This window comes from Cavia porcellus, unplaced genomic scaffold (assembly GCF_034190915.1).
Source record: "Cavia porcellus strain 051 isolate PalLab524CR breed Dunkin Hartley unplaced genomic scaffold, mCavPor4.1 scaffold_26, whole genome shotgun sequence".
NCBI classification, from domain to species: domain Eukaryota; kingdom Metazoa; phylum Chordata; class Mammalia; order Rodentia; family Caviidae; genus Cavia; species Cavia porcellus.
The window spans coordinates 34,852,864-34,870,886 of NW_026947509.1; the positions used below are offsets into that span (position 1 = coordinate 34,852,864).

General features: G+C 42.2%; 1 protein-coding gene across 1 annotated transcript in view; it reads right to left on the reverse strand.

Annotated features, from left to right (window-relative positions):
* Cab39 (calcium binding protein 39) overlaps window positions 1-18,023 on the reverse strand; it is a 51,180-nt gene that overhangs the window by 20,918 nt on the left and 12,239 nt on the right. Inside the window, exons 2-3 of the mRNA XM_013157556.2 lie at window positions 6,102-6,266; window positions 3,761-3,879 (exon numbers count right to left, since the gene is read on the reverse strand). Of these exons, the coding sequence (XP_013013010.1) occupies window positions 3,761-3,879; window positions 6,102-6,266 (284 nt within the window). The remainder of the gene's footprint in view (window positions 1-3,760; window positions 3,880-6,101; window positions 6,267-18,023) is intronic.

Below are 18,023 nucleotides of genomic sequence, written 5' to 3' on the forward strand. Positions count from 1 at the left end.
ATCAAACAAAAGACAGGACTTCTGGGTTGTTAATGTGGCGTCTCCTCTCAGTGGATCTCTCTCTCTGGTACAAGGCCATCTCCCAGTCCTACCGTAAAGCTCCCCGCTGTTAACCTACTGCTTATATTTCTTTTTTGCTGCCTGTCACATGCGTTCACTCCTGCCTCTGGACCTTTGCTCTTAGTCATTCATTCTTCGGATGCTTCCTTTCTTTTTTGTGCCTATGAAAATCCTAAACCATCTGGATCTTCAAGCTTAAGTTCCATTCCTTTTACCAACCTTTACTTTATTAATCAAACTTGTCTTTATCCTCTCAACTCCTACAGCACTAATTTGCTAACTAACAGTGTTATCTTTCTGTTGTCTGTCCATCCCTCACAGATCTGCATCAATGAGGGGTGAGGGAGAGTCCTGCCTGGCTCTCGATTAAGATGTCTGCCCACAAACGGGTGATCACAATTCATTTCTGCTTATCTTGGATAAGCAGGCGACACAAGGGACAAGGATAAGAGTTTGGTACAATGAGTTGGGCAGGTTTTGATGAAAGTTTATCAGGTCTGTTTAAATGATTAAACCAGAGAGTACATGGTAAACAGTTATGCTGTACAACTTGTTAGCACTCGACTGGAGAGTACATTAACTTTTAAATTGCCAGTAAAAAAATCAGTGCCTCAAAACTCAGCCCAATGCTAGCAGTAAAGATGTGAAATGCACACCACTACTAGCACAGCAAAACTCTCCTCTGATATCCAACATCCAAGTTCTTACAACCTAATAAGACAATTACATTGTAGTCTAAACTAATTAACTGAAATACAAAAATCTTAAAAAGTAGTTCACAAAACTCATAAAATAAATAAATAGCTGTTTCCAGTTTTGGCAGGAACCCTATAAAATGACCAGGGTAGTCATCCTGTGCAAAAAGCAAGGAAGCTCTAACCAACTTTCTTACCAGGACAGGGAGCCAGCCTGAGGGCGCTCCCAATGGCCTAACACGGGACAATGTGGACATAAAGAAGTAATGATTGCAGAGGACTGAAACATAGCCAGTGTATTTCCTTTTTTTCTTCTGGCAGGTGTGAGATCCTGAGTTCAGGACCCACAACGAACAACCAACCAACCAACCAAACAACAACAACAACCCAAAACAAAAACAAAATACTCAACAGTCACTTAAGGACATGGGCAGATCATCAAACTAATTAACAGGCTTTTCTTTATAGAAGGAACACACTGAATGGAGAAACAGTAACAGAAACAGGAAACTTTCACTATAAATCTAGGTAACATTCTCAATGAATACATTTAAGTGAAAAAGTCAGTGGAAAACTTCGAACTACTAGACAGAGTCCAGACTGACAACAATGTAACATCAACCCAAGTGGACAATCAGTGCTACCTAACAGCAAATATATTACATCATCTTTTTTTGGGGAGACAGGGTCTTGCTCTGCAGTTTGAGCTGGCCTTGAACTCATTTTGCAGCCCAGGCTGGTCTCAAACTTGCAACGATCCTCCGGCTTCAGCCTCTCAGGTGTTGGGATTACAGGCGTGAGCCACCACACCCAGCCTCAATGCGTCATCTTTGAATAGTTCATGCCTGCCTCAAAGTGAATTTGAATGCAATCAAACCCTTAGGATATAGAGGCAAATTTAGATGAACATAACCACATGAATGCAAATATGATTTTTCTATACAATAAATGACCCAGCTGCTTCAATAAATAAGTGGTGCAAATTAAAAAACCAAAAAGAGGCATCAATCATTATACATTAACAGAATGATGAGTCTAGTCAATCAAATTCAGTTTATGGACCTTGTTTAGAAACTGATTTGAAACTAAGTAACCATAAAGCCTCATTTTTGTTACAACAGGAAATTCGAAAATTTTGTTACAACTGGTTAGGCTTATAAAAAGGCATTACAATGTCACACACCGTGTTATGGATCACAGGCGAGGGATACACACTGACATCAAATCAGGTGTGAGAGGAGGAAGGAGGCAAGGATGAGAGTGAGCAGGAACGGCAGAACAGCAGTGTTGTGGTTCAAATTTAAAATGGCACCCAAAGCTGCACATGGGTGGAAGGTAACTGATCCTGAGCTGTCCTCCGTTGGCCCTTCCACTGCCTTAAGAGCTGGCTGATTCTGGACTGAACCCACGGGAAACCATGAGCCAAACATGAATTCCTCCTCCTCCACATTGTGTGTGTCAGGTTCTGCGCTTCACAGTCAGTGACTGCTGAGGTGGAGTTACGGGGAGAAAGAGCACACTGTGCTGGTCTGATGTTATGTGCACAGTTCCTACAATGAAGGCTGAGGGGCCAGAGGGAATGGGGTGTATTTATTACCCCAAGGTGTTTATTCTCCATGCTTCTCCTCCCTCCCCACCTGGCTGAGATTTCCACTCTGGCTAGCTCTCATGGAAGTTTTAACTTTAAACTGCATCTCAAATGTCTTACTTTATACTATGACTAGCAATGTTTATTTTCTGGCTACTATGAAGTCACAGGTAGAGCGAACTGGCTTATGGATCATAATAACCACTGGTTTCCATGGAAAACAAAATACTGACATTAAAAAACCACAAAGCTAACTGGTAAGAAGACCAAAGTTCCAACCAATCCATTATATGTTTACACAGCTACAGTGGATTGGTCTAAATTAGATGTGCACGGCAGCATGTGAAGAGGCAGCATGGACGATCAGAATAGAAAGGAGGAAATGGAATGCTGGCAGGCACCCATCTACTGACTCACACTTGGTCTAAACAAGTTTGAACCTGGGGCAAGTGTCAAGCTAGAGAGATGGGAATCAGAGTGATGTGAGCTGCAAACCTGCCGGGAGGAAAGCAGGCTGGTTCATGCCACCTGTCATGCCGGCAACTCACTTGCCCACCAGCCCACAACCCTGTTGGCACTGGGGTAGAAAGAGGCACAGCGCACCTCGAGCCGGCAGACAACTCTGGTTGCCCAACAACAGGAGGCACTCTGCTGCTCGGGGAGGCTCTGTGCTGGCGCAGAACAGGATCTAATTTTTGTTTCTTCAGTTTCAGTTTTTAGTTTTTTGTTTTTTTGCACTGACAGACTAGCCAATCACAAATGGCTGCATAGTCTGGCAGTAACTATAGGACGAAGCACTGTGAATTACCAAATTAAGCGGGCTATGGAGTGAGTGCAGAGGTGGAACTCACAGGGCCCCATCGTGCAATGTGGGCTCTGCTGACCAAACGAAGTGAGTCTCACGCACCCACATTCCATGTCCAGGTGGCTTCTGCTGCTCCAGGACACAGGTCAGGTGCAGAGGAGATGTACCCAAGTATGGGACTTGGCTGATATTTCAACAACACTCAACTCTGGTTTGTTGAATTAAATATATATAAGACCACTGAGTACTTCAGCCATGTTTGATTTGTAAATGTAAAGGCTCATAATTTACCCTAAACTATAGGGCAATTTTATATTCAATTTTGCATACAGATTGGATTTTTTCCCCCCTTGAGACAGGGTCTCAATATGTAGTTCAGGCTGGCCTCGAATTTGCAGTGATCCTCTGGCCTCAGTTTCCCAAGGATTGGGTTATAGACGTGTGCCACCATGCCTGCCTATGGGTTGGATTTTAAGGAATGAAATATGCTCAAGACCTATGGAAAAATGAGCTGATTAAAATGCTTCCCACATTTATCATTCTTGTTTTACCAAGGCAATCTTTCCTTTTTATTTTTATCTAAGAATATAAATTTTATTACATTGTACATACCCTTTCAATAACATGAACAAAATATTCTGTTGGGTGCAGATGTATTCAACAGTAGGAGTTCTTGTACCAATTTGTCTTCTGAGGATATTGTTGAAAATTTGAGCCACGTCTTTTTTGCCCTATTAGGAATACAATCATTAAAATATTTACCTGACTAAACAGAGAACGCCCACCTACCCTCCCAAATGAACTGAAGAAAACCATTTTATATTTATAGTTTTTTTTTTTTTCTTCTGAGACAGAGCTTACTATGAGGTTCAGGCTGGCCTTGAGCTCACGCTGTAGCCCAGGCTGGTCTGGAACTTGCAATGAGCATCCTGCCTCAGCCTCCCAAGTGCTGGGATTATAGGCGTGTGCCACTATGCCCAGCTTATATTTATAGTTATGACTGAATATCTAACTTTAAAATCTTCATAGACATTAAATTTTCTTGTTTTTATCTTTTTATAGTTCTAAATTTTAAACTGTAATAGTACACTATTTTTAATATGAAAAATGTTGACACAGTAAATCTCCTTATTTCCCACATGTCATTTCCATCATTTCTTACACATAGAATCATACTGACTCAGATATGGAAAATAAAATGTTGCCATTTGCTAACAATCTATAGGGCTCTAGATCTCACTCAAGTGGAAAAAGCTTCAGATGGAATATTTGTGCTACAAACAAGGGAGTTTTTTTTATAGTTAAGGAATTAATACTTTACCAGTATAACAAAATGAAAGAACGTGTGTAAGGAGTTTTTTTTAATACCAGGGATCATGATCCTGAGCTTGCCAGGTAGGTGGCTGTGCCACTAAACCACATCCCCAGGCCAAGAAGCTGAACTCAGCTTTGATTCTAAGTAGATGTTTCAAACTGATTAATAATGAAGGACTAAGTAGCACATGGTTCAGTAGTTCAGAGATTAGAGCCTTGTACAAAGTAGATGGACGTTACCACCATCTGAGAATTTCACAAAACTGCCCAAGAGATTAATAAATGGAGAACTGGACCCAAGAGGTGTTTCAGAATGGTCCCTGTGCCAAGGCTGAGAAGTTCTCAGCCAGTAGCAGTATGCTAGCTTTCCAGCCTCCCTCAATGCAGAGACCATCTATTGGTCTGTGCCTAGTTCAGGTGTAGCAAGGGCAACCCTTATATGCCATTCCTGACCGGTCCTAATGGCACACACACACTTTCTATCAACATCAACTGGTGTCTCTAAAGTCTCAAATGAATATTAAATTCAGTGTCCTGTTAACAGATAGGGATGGGGGATGACAAAGAAGAAGGAGCTACATGTTCCAACATATCACCAACTTTACAGAGGAAATAAAAAGTTTTGTTGGAATTTAATACTGTTAAAAATACTATATGAAAGCAGCTATATGAATGGAAATAGTTCTATCTGCTCTATAGCAGAAAAAATATTTATTTTCTTCTATTATCACTGTTATCCAAGTAGTCTAAGAATTACACCTTCTCATCCTTCTCTGAAATTTTATTTGCTTTTTGTCATTTTTCCCCCTAGAATATTTACCCACATGGACAGCCAATCAAGTGAAAGCGGAAACTGCCTGTGACTATACAAGCGGGCTTTATTATCTTACGTTCTTCTCAACTAGTTTATTCTGACTAGAATCGAGGAGCATTATTTGCACTATTAAATTCATTAAATATTTAACATGGCACGATCTAGCTGCATAAGCTTGGGTAACAATCTCAATGCCTACCAGGGCTGGGCAGAAGGTGCTAACAGGTACAGCAAGCTGAGCTGTATTAGGATGCTGGGTAGCTGCTGTGCTCCAGCTGAAGGACCGGACCAAGCAGGACTGCAGGCCCAACACTGACAGATGAATTTTCCAAGAGATGCTAAGAAACTGAGCTGTGAGTAAAATCTGCTCCTTAAATATTGTACTAATTTAAAAATTTAAAATCAGCATGAAGTAAATAAACCACATGATCTCTGCTACAATGAACTTTTCATTAAGATCTTTTCCATCTTTAAAACTCTAACATTCTATAGTTTTCTTGAGATTGTTCACTCCCTGAGAGCTAAGCTCTAGTGAATTATGTAAGCCACTATACTGCTTTATAAAGTATAAAGTATTTACAACACTCTACAACCTAAATAAAAGGCTTGTCCAATACCAAGAAACTGCATGTATAATGTGGCTGAGGCCCAAGAAACCCTGGGTCCTGCCTTGGCTCTGCTAATGAGGCAGGGCACACAGGCATGCTCATAGGTCAAGAACCCCTGGGCTGAAAGCCCAACAGGGATCTTAAGATTCAACAGAGAACATATGGGGAAGGATTAGGAATGGGTACTGTTTTAGAAAATTAATAAATGATACCTTACCTCAAAGTCAATGAGCTGCAAATCAGCTACCAGGGTGCTAAGGAGCCCACTGTTATACAATTCTTGAGCAAGCTGGGCCACTGCTTCTGTTTGTGGCTCTTTCTCATTTGTGCCATATAAAATTTCTTTCATGGCAACCAGGTTTTTGGAAACTTCTTCTGTAGCCTGGTTTTGGTGGGAGAGGTTGGGAAAGAAAAGAAAAACAATCCATTTTAAAGCAGAATAAACATGGATTTAACGTTACTATGACTACATTCAATATGTTCTAGAAAAATAATGGGATTAAAAATTACAATAGGTGGGACTGACAGATTAGATACTGCAGAAGAAAAGGTTAATACACAAACAGCAGTAAAAACTATGCAAAATGAAACACAGGCTGGGGGAGTAGACCTATGAGGTGACTTTATTTTTTATTTTTTTGTCTTTTTCATTTTTATCGGTACCAGGGATCGAACTCACGACCGCCTGCTTGCAAGGCAGGTGCTTATACTGCTGAGCTAAATCCCCAGCCCCTATGAGGTGACTTTAAGCAATCACATTTGTTTAACTGCAATCCCTGAAGCAGGCAGGTGTGCAGACAAAATATTCCAAAACATAATCACTGAAAACAATATCTAACTGTAACAAAAACTGTAATACTGCTAGAAAGTTGAAAAATCCCAAGTGCAAGAAAAAAAGGCTACACCGACGTAATGAACAGTCAAACTGCAGCAATTCAATGTTAAAGTCTTACGAACAGCCAAGGGAATAAAACATGGACAAAGAATGACAACGGATTTCTTAACAGAAATGATGCGAGTCACAAAGACAGTAGAAAAAGACTGCTAAACGACTGAAAAAACATGCAATGAAATAAACTGTCATCTTAGAATTTTATACTCTGTGCAAGTATCTTTCAAAAACAAATGACTTTTGAGATACACACAAGATGAAAGATTTTATCACCAGTAGACTTATACTATGCAAAGGGTAAGTCTTCTGTGCAGACTTGTACACAAACAAAGAAAATGGGATGGTAATGTGAGTAATCAGAAAATACTTTCCCCTATTATTTAAAAAAGTCTTTAAAAGTGAATTGGCAGTTTAAAAAGGCAGGAAAAGTCTATTTAAAACAAAGCACTTACAACCTGAAATATACCTGAGAGATAAATTAGCAGAGATTCACAGACTGGCAGGAGCAGTACTTAGAAGCATAAATGGTACTCTGTTTCACAACCGTCTCACCTTCATACCAAATGATCACATTACTTCATCTTGAATATCTCCATCATCCAGTAATGCAGAGTTGCCAGATTTCAGATCAGATAGCTGCTGAACAGTTTTATAAGGAGACAAACATTGCCTCACCGGTGTGTGCTGGCTATGGGTTTGCTCTGCAGATCACGCAGTATTTTCACTTCTCCTCCACACACAGGCTTTAATTTGAAGCAGCTTGCCTGTCTTCCCTGAATTGTCACCTTTTCCAGAAAACCTTCTCTGAGTTTCTCTAATTACTATTCTAAGAAAGGCAGGTCTAATGTTCCAATCTTATTTGGAGAGGATGATCCTGAAAACCCCCGGGCCACCACCTGCCTATACCAATGTGAATGTACCTTTAAGAATGTTAAGTGACCTTGAAGAATTCTGGCAATTCTATTTCATAACTGACTCAGGAATCTTCCAAGTGCCCTAGACTGGAAAGCACTGGCTCTTCTCACGGGGAACACCATCCTGTCATAGTCTGCCATTTGAGGCTGTGGCAGTGCTTCTGTACTCTGAAGGACGTCCAGGATAGCAGACACAGTGGTATCATCAGGGCTGTCTGCTGGGTGCGCTTCCACTGCCTGCCTCAAGCACAGACCAAGCACTTGTCCATGCTGACAAGGACAGAACGACAATCGAGGGTACTTTCATGGCTTTGAATGGTAGTGCTTTTTTCAATAATGATCTAGTAACAATGTTTGGGAATGGCTGCTTGATCACTTAATATATGCATCTTCTTCCAAAACATTCAAAGAACTTTCTGTTAACTATACTGGTTTAAAAAAACACTATTCCTAGCTGGGTATGGTGGAGCACGCCTGTAATTCTAGCACTTAGGAGGCTGAGGCAGGAGAACTGCCATGAGTTCGAGGCCAACCTAGGCTACATAGTTAGTTCAAGGCCAGCCTGAACTATACATAGTGAGACTCTGTCTCAAAAATATAAACAAAAACCAAAACAAAACACAGTTTCTTCCCTATTTCCTGACCATAAGAAAATGTAATAAATATAATTTATTTCGTACGGCTTTTCTCTAAGCCTATGCTGATTTCTATGACTTCTGAACATTTACAAATCCTCATCAAGTAACTCCACTGTGGTGACCTACTCAGTATCAGTGCTAAGCAGAGTATTTCCTTTCCTAGCTGCCAGTTGCTGCTTTTATAGAGGTCTCTGTAACACTCAGGAGATTTCTGAAAACAGCTTATCAGCCTAGGAGCAACTTGTAAGCAACACAAACTACAATTTTTCTGGGTCAAGAGAAAATCATTTAGCAATACTCAACAGGTTATTCATAATCTACTCACACAGGTTATTTTCTCATTCCATTTCATTCAACTTTACTTTTAGAGGATTCTCTGAGAGGGAAGAACATGACATTTGACAGATTCCTCTGCACGGCATCTGCTGGTTTACAGCAGCGGCCTTCCTCTCCTGTGCTTTTCTGGTTAGACCAACATTTTGAAGCTCCTAGCGACTCTTCGGTTATAGTTTTGTTTGTTTTTGGTACTGGGGATTGAACTCATGACCCTGCTCTTGCCAGACAGGCGCTTATGTCACTGAGTTAAGTCCCCAGTTGGTTAATAGTTTTCTTTCAATTCATTGTGATTTTACATTTGAATTTAGACACACTCCACACTCTCTTCTGGCAACATATGGTTTGGAAGGAAGGGAGACATATGAGAGCTGAAGCACACAGGTTTCTATTTGAGGGCATGAATGTTCTAAAATTGACTGTGGTTGTGATGATACATATTTATGAGTAAGTTAAAAACCATGGAATTGTACATTTTAAATAGATGAGCTATGACAGCAAATCCTCTCCTTGGTATCTTCCTCAAAGAATTAAAACATCATACCAGTGATACAGCACATCTATGTTTACAGCAGCACAGTTTGTAACAGCTAAGTCTCAGAAACAGCCTAAGCACCCATCAACTGACGAATGGATAAAGATGTATTTTTTATACCATGGAGTATTACTCTGTCATGAAGAACGAACGAATGAGATATTTTGTATTAAATGGTGTCTGATATAGCTCCTGCCTGCAAGTACAAGGTCCTGCGTTTGAGTCTCCACACCAAAAAAAAAAAGAAAAAAAAATTACACACACACACACAGACAGAGTATAAGGCTAATCCAGGTAAATGGAGGCAGCTCGAGATCACACTCTTTTTTTTTTTTTTCTTTTTCCTGGTACCAGGGATCGAACTCATGACTGCCTGCTTGCAAGGCAGATGCTTATGCCGCTGAGCTAAATCCCCAGCCCCGAGATCACACTCTTAAGTGAAATAAATCAGACACATATGGGTAAATATTGCATCATTTCCCTGCTATGAGAAACCAACAGTGTAAATAAAGACCAAAAGGTATAATAGGTATAGTAAAACAGGAAGAAAATGTTTAAATGGGAAGGGGAACTAGGGGTGGGAAGGGGAAGAGGAAGGGAGGAAAAGAAAAAAAAAAAAGATGAGAATGAAGGTAAAAATGGAAGCAAAGCTTTTATAATAAATAAGGAAGAGGGGTTGGGGGGAAGATGGGGATGGTAAAAAGAATTAGGCTGTATCACATATAGGAACAAACCCCCTATAATGAATGTGATCACTGTCTACCTAAAATGCAGCAATACATTTAAATAATTTAAAAAACAGGTGAACTATATGGTGAGTTCTATCTCAATAAAGCTGATTATATATAACAGCGATGGGGGAGGTAGAGACATATTAATCATACTCCTGAGTGGAATGGCCCTTGGACTCGGGCTCAGTCCCCATTCCTTTGGAAGACATCTCCTACTTTACAGTGAAAACGCCCACGGAATTATACTCCCCACCAGGACGCTCCTGCAGCCTGTGCCCGGGCTGTTTTTTCTGGACCTCACTCTACCAGTTCACCTTCATATGGCCAATCCCGTCTCTCGACTGTTCCCTATCAGTGCAGAAACACACCGGACTGTCCCTGCCCAGCCCAGAAAGGCTCTCCGCGGATGCTGTGAGCACCCTCCTGGCTCCCGCCCATCTTCACCACAGCCTGCATCTCCTTCCTCATTTGGTCCTCAGCCCTGCTCCGTGCGGCCTCTACACCTGGTACTTCTCAGCTTAGTCACAGCGACTTACTCTTAGGCTGCCGAGTACAATTGTCTATCTGCATTACATGGGGGCTCTGGGCCGCATTTAGGGTTGATTACACCCTCCTTTAAAATTGTTCCTCACTTGTCATCTGTGACTCACCACTGCCCTAACTCTCCTTCCTGGCTCTCTGCTTTGTCCTTCTTGGGTCTCTGGCTCTCGCCCTCCCTCTCCCGGGATATTAAGCATTTCTTGAGGCAGGGTGCCAGGCATCCTGTCCTCACTCTGTGGTTCCTCTTTAAATGACCTCACCCACGCTCACTGCTTTAATTAACTCCTAATGCAGACACCTCACAGATCTCTATCTCAAATCCAGTTCTCTACTCCCTGGTCTTACCCATGCATTCAAGGATCTACTCAAAACGTCTCCCCTTGGATGATGTCTCGTGGGACCCCAAATGCAATCCATGATCTTTTCCTGATGTCTAGTTCTTTCCCTGTCCCCTATTTCAGGTAACAGCAACGCTACTGATGTCACTGCACTTGTCAAAAATTCAGGATCACCCTAGACTCTTCCCTTTGCTCCAACAGCTAATCATCACCAGTTCCCAAAGCCTTCCACGTATGCCTCCCTCTCCTATCACCATTCAACGCAAAGTTCCTGTAACTCCTGCCTACGCTACTGGAGGGCTATCTGCTGGTTTCCTTCCATCCCACCCCTCACTTTTGTTTTGAGACAGGATTTCACTATACAAATTCATGATGGCCTTGAGTTCACTTTGTAACCCAGGATGGCCCTGAACTTGCAGTGATCCTCTTGCCTCAGTCTCCTGAGTGCTGGGATTAGAGGCATGTGCCACCCTGCCAGGCTCCACTCCTTTCAATCCCTTAAGATTCTCCACACCACAACTACAATGATCTTTCCACAACACAAAGATGCTTCGGATACTTCCTCTGTTTAAAGTGCTCCAAAGATTACTGCTCTTAGGATGGAGCAAATTCTTTCCTAACATGGCCTATAGGCCCTGCAAGGTCTGGCCTACCATTTAGCCTTTCCCTACCCTGCAGTTCCTCTCCCACCTTGTGTTCGCCAGTGTGCTGGCCACGCCGCCCTTTCTGTAGAGCTCTTGTGCATGTGGCTCTTATGTCTGAAATGCTCTTTGTGCCAGCTTCTGGCCAGCTCTACTCTCCCTACACTGTGCAGCTCAGTGATCAGTCCCTTGGGAAAATCTCTCAGTAAATTCTCCTCTCTTACTACCAGGTACATTTTCAAATTGTTTCTCACTAGATACAGTTTTCTTTTCTTTGTGATTTCTAAACTAATTACTTTGCTTCTTTGTGTTACAGCAGGAGCCCAAGGCTTGCAGGTACTCCATAAATGCCTGACAAATGGCTGAACATCAGTACAAATGATCACAGAGATATAAAATCCCAATTAAAATGTATGGGGGAAATGGGGATTTAGCACGGTGGTGATATTATACTATAAAGTCAAAGGATTCCTTAAAATGTAGTGCACATACAGGGAACTGAAGGAAGGACAACCCTGTTATATCTTAGCAGGAAAACTAAGGGAGAGCTCTTGGTGGAATGGAAAGACACTGGTTGATCAAGCAGGGACTACGCTAATACTTAAAAAGACAGGGAACAGCCTACCTGGCTCACTCCTATGAACATCACACATAGAAAAGAGATAGACCCAACTTGGGTTGACTCCCAGCTCCTAAGCTTTCCAGGCAAGATCCAGCAAAGCAACCTAAGATTCACAAGTGCACTATGTTTTAATTATTGAAAAGGAAAAGGAGAAGATACCAGAATTAGGAATCAAAAGCTCTGACTAGTACTGCAGAACAGATTCTCCTCTAAAAATGAGCAAAATCCCTCAAATCCCCTGAAATAGAATAAATAATAAGTGCAGTTCAAAAGAAGGACCAATGAGCAAGTTACAGCCAATGTTTCTCTGACAGAGTTATAATGAGTGACAGTACCGTGGCTGATCAATTCAATGACCATGGTCACTTCATGACCAAGTGCATGCCCAGCACCAAGCGTGGACATCTCCCCAAGCTGGGCTGAATCAAAGCCACCTTTACATCTAGTACTCAACTGAAGAGAGAGCAGTTTCTTTCCGTAATGGAGGAAAAGTATTTGCTGTCTTGGAAACCCTGAGTCACCGTACACCTACACTGCACACAGTTCTGTAGGGACCACTGGTTAAATGCAAATCTAAGTGTACATTACAATGTTCATTATGTTGCTACTAACTGGTTTACCTTACCCTTTTTTCACTCCTTCCCATAAAGATATTGCTCCAATTTAAAGATATTTAAAGATATTTTAACAAATAATCAAGTACATAGGTTTAAAATATATAGATAGGTGTACTATTTTTGAAAAACAGCACCATTAACAATCCCAAATACATAGCTAAATAAACAATGGAATGATTACCAGAAAACTACTATACTCTGAAGTAGGTAATGAGTAGGGAGAATGAGACTTTGAACTTCCAAAACTGGGCATTTCCACGACTGGTTACTACCTACATAGGAAAATCAATAGCATGACATGAAAGGAAAACTACAATTATTTAACCTTATTATTTAGTAGCAGTCTGATAAATGAGATTTGTTCATATTTCAATTTATGACTTTTACCTGCATGTGTATTTCAGTGATTTGTGTGGTTTCTGTTCCCCATTACATGAACAACTACCAGATGACTAGGCTAAATAAACATTCAAATAACATTAAAAGATATCTGAAAATTTTTAAGATGTATTTCAAAAGAAAAGGCAATCCAGCAAGCACTTCCTGATTCACGATATCACACACAGAACACACTTGGTCATTCTTGTTTAGATCTGACTCGGCTTCTTCCCTAGAGTTCTGGGTGGTGACTACGCCTGCCTGGCCCCATCTGCATTTCGCCAGTATGTTCTTGCTCTGTGACCACATCCTTCTTATCTGCACTTCCCTGTGTGTCTCCTCACACCCACTGAGGAAGCCATTCACAGCACAGATCCGATAAACACTGTCCCCTTTCAAGCTGCTGAAGTCACTGTGTCACCTAATCCTCTGGTCTCTTAATAACCATGTTACCTGTTCTGCTCACAGGCAAGTTAGGCGCTGCCTCTGCCAGATGCTCAGTTTCTCGCTCCTTCACATTGTCTTGGATATATTTTACTAAACAATTCTCTACCATGGCTCCCAGAATTCTGCAGGAAAAATGATGGGATATGTACATACTTGGTTCACTAGTAATTTATGTTGTCCAACTGCATTCGATTCAGCTTAGAAACATTTAACTGAGTTGATTTCCAACCAATTCCTAGAAGCATGTATTTAAAATGGTTCCACTGTTGTTCAGAGAAGCTTCTGTATCTCTCTTCTCCTTCTCCAACTAAAACATTCTCAGTTCCCTCATTCCATCTTGATGATATTTCTGCCATCCTTCAGCTCAACCCTAGCAACATACTTACTTATAGAAAAGTATCCAGCACCTCAAGACACTCATTAAAAAATACAAACCATAACTACCAAAGTGGAGGTCCGACTTTAACCAAGTGATTCAAGTGAACATCACAAATAAAGAGTCCCTTGGGGCACATCATCACTTCTGGGGTGCTTTTGCCCAACATGCTGAACCTGAGAAGACTGAGGCAGGAGGATTGAGAGTTCAAAGCCAACCTGGACCACACAGAAGGCCCTATCTCAAAAAGCTGAAATACAATAAACCTACATTGAATCAGAAGAAACATCAGCCAAACCCCAAATCAATAAAAATTTTAACTGCCTGGGTCACAAAAGTTTAAGATTGAGGAACTGCTCCAGATTAAAGGAGGGCAAGGAGGTACAACCAAATGCAATGTGAGATCCTGAAACAGACACTGGTCTAGAAAAAGGTCATCATAGGACAACAGATAAGATCTGTAAAATGTTTGTACAGTCAGTTGACAGGATTGTATAGGTTACTCTCCTATTCTGACCAGTGTGCTGTGGTTGTATGAAGATGTCAACATTTGGGGAAGCTGATACCGTTTTGTAAGGCTGACGAGTTCATCCATCTTCTTAATCTGCTCCTTCTTCAAGTAAGGCTCTGGATGGTGTGCTGGAGGAAGGTGGCAAGGTCACCTGGCTGAAGGTCAAGGCGAGTGATCTTTACCCAAGTCTCCTGTGCCGTTTTTCTAGTTGTGTGGCCTCACAAACACTGCTGGTCTTCCTGAATTGTAACTGCAGGGGCTGGGGCAGCTGACTTCTGAGATCCTTTCCACTTCTTAAGACCCCAAATTCCACATTAAGGGTCTTCAGTTCTTTTGCCCTATCATCTACATCTCTGCTCTCGCCCTAGACACCTGCTCTGTGCCAACAAAAGCGCCCAGGCCCAAGCCTCTCTCCCCCAGGGTTCCATCCTTTGACACCACAACAGCGGGGCTCTTCTTCATAGCCGCCCTGCAGCACTCTGCTTTCTCACACAGACTTCTGCCTTCCTAACACAGCCAGGAGCACTGGAAGGGCTCATCTGCGCCCTTCCCAACACACCACCCTGGCGGTGCCATCTGAGATGGTGGTTTACACATGCCACCCCATGACGTTGTTAGCCCTGACAGCTGGACACAAACACATAGACACTGCTTCTGTGCAGAGCAGGAAGCCTCCTATCAGGCTCCATTAGCAGCGGCCAAGTGTTTCACTCATAACAACACGGTGAAGAAGAGATGGAGGAAAAGCCCGCTCCCAGGCTGGACAGCACAGATCTACTGCTCGATCTTTAGGGCAGTAAAGCACCTCCGCACCGCCCAGCCAAGCACTGCCATCCATTGCCACCAGGGGCTTGCCAGTGTCTCACAATCAAGTCTGAGCTGAGAAGTGCACTCCCTCATTCCCCAGGGGGATGGGCATGTGAGCCCTAAATCAGAAAGGCCCCCTGGCTTCCACAGTCAACCAAGTAAGAGTAAGTTCATTTTCACTTATCTTTAGGAAACATTTGTAAATAAAAATTTTTAAGCTATAGGATCAACTTTAGCGTTAAGCCAATATCTAAACATTCACATCTAACATTCACTTTACTAATAGTGTTAGAACTAAGCTTCCTTCTCACCCAGACTAAGGGATGGGACTCCTACAAGGGTTTTCTTAGGGTAACGCCCACCATAACCTCTCCAAGTAACACTGAGCCACAAGACTTTTTGCAGCTTTCTTTCCTCTAAAATAAAGTGGCATGGTGGTGCACAGCTGTAATCCTAGCACTGAGGGAAGCTGAGGCAGGAGGATCACAAGTTTGAGCCCAGCCTAGGTAACTTAGTAATTTAGCTGTGGGCCAGCTCAGTGGGTAGACTCTAGGTTAAATCACCGATGCTATAAAAAAATTAAAAATACAAGTGTACTAATAAAAATAAAATCTTCAAAAAAATATGATGCACATCTGTAGTCTCAGCTACAAAGCAAGTGGAGACAGCAGGATTGCTTGAGCCCATGAAGTCAAGGACAGCCTGGGCAATACAGCAAGACCCTATGTCCAGAAAAAAAGGCAAGGCAAGAAATGAGCAAACTAAACACTGGAACAACCAGTCTATTTCTTTCTTTCTTTTTTTCCTTTTTATCGGTACCGGGGATCAAACTCACGACTGTCTGCTTGCAAGGCAGGCGCTTATGCCACTGAGCTAAATTCCCAGCCCCACAACCAGTCTATTTCAAGACCTCCAAAAACGCAGAAGGCTTTGTATTGAATCTCCTGTATTAATAATCCAATGCACTCATCACCCTGCTAGTTTCACCACTGAGGCAGCTAGTCAGGTGCAAAGTGGTGAGGTGAAGGCATACACAGAAAACCCAAAAAGCAGCCTCTGCCTCCCTGCCAGGGCTCTCTCCTGCAGACCCAGACTTGCCGCTGTCAGGGAGGAAGGGCAATGAGGATACTTGAGAGAATATAAGACTGGTCTGGCTTCCTCTTTGCCTCCAGTTTTTAAGAGTTACAAGACAGGTACAAAGATACAAACCATGATATTTATAATAGCAAAGAAATAGAAAGGAAGGGCCAGGGGTATAGCTCAGCTGCAAGGTTGTGAGTTTGATTCATGTTAAAAAAAAAAAAAGAAAAAGAGGAAAGTTATCTATTTGAACCAATTAAATCATCCATAAAATTGAACACAGCAAGCATAAAAATTAACTGAGGTCTACACAGACATGATAGATGCTAACATAAGATTACAGAGCAGCACAGCTCACCTGCTCTTACGTGCCCCCAGAGCAGGGGATGGTGTATGAGGATGGGAATCTGTAAGGCTTTCTCTGCAGCTAATGGCAGTCATCCCATGGGGTAGTAAATTAAGGGCAGCGTCAGTTTTTGCCTTTACACTCATTGGTACTTTCTGAATTTTTTGGATGAACATGTCTCAAAATATACTACCTTGCTAATATTAAAACTCCTAGCTTAAAGGAAACTCTTACATACTACATACTAGTACGGACAAAAGGAGGAGGAGAAATAAATTTGCCCTACTGGCTCCCTAATGATTTGGAATAGGATCATTTGGAATCATTTGGAATGATTTGAATAGGATTTTGGCAAGCAGGTGACAGAGCAAGAAGAAATTAGAATCTGAGGCTCCAAGGTTTTGGGCCCAAGGCAGCATTTCTCAAAGAAGTCGGACAGGAAGAGAGTCCAATCGTGGAGAGGAGAACACGAATCCCAAGTTGAACATGGTCAGTATGAAATGATGCTGCAGGAACTGTGGCATCTGAAGCACTGCCGAGATGTCACAAGTTGCTCAAGCGAGGTGTGGTGACATCCACCTGTAATCCTAGCTACTCAGGAGGGTGAGGTGAAAAGACTGTAAATTAGAGCCCAGTCTGGGAAACTTAGTGAGATTGCCTCAAAATAAAAAGGGCTGGGGATAGTGTTCAGTGGTAGAGCACTTGTTTCCATACACAAGACCCTTGATTTAAGCTCTAGTATCACTGGAAAAAAGGTCATCTCAACCAGGAGAGTTTTAAAACTAAGCCCAGTGATACCTTATTCTGTACTCTTGTCCACTGCCATAAAAAAAAAAATACATAAAAATCTTTTTAAAAAAACCTCTCACGTAGGATCCCAACACGCATTAGTGTGATGGCTTATGTCTAGATGTCCTCCTAAAGCCTCACACGGCCTAGATGGAGCTTTTCAGAGGTGGCTTGGTCTACAATGTGTGACCTGGGATCGAGGGTGGGTGATTACCAACCCAGCCCACTGAGTGCTGTGGCACAGCCCAATAGGTAAGTGCTAACCACCCTAAGGGCATACATCCTGGCCAGAACCCAAAAGCAGAGACAGCTGCTGGAGTCCAGCTGCTGGTTGCTCCATTGCTTTGCTGCCCTCTGCCCACCACGAACCTTTTCCCCTTTGCAGTGCCCTCTTGGAGCCAGCTGACTATGAACTGAAACCTCCACAAACTGAGCCATAATAAACCTCCCTCTTTTAACTTTGGCTGTCGAGCATTTTTTCTCAGCAATGAGAAAAGTAAGCCAAATATTAGGTAAGACAGGGTAGAGTAAAATTTGAAAAGTAGATGAATCTGAAGCCATGGCAGACCCGCTCTCATGAGATCCTCTGTCCATTTGTTGGATA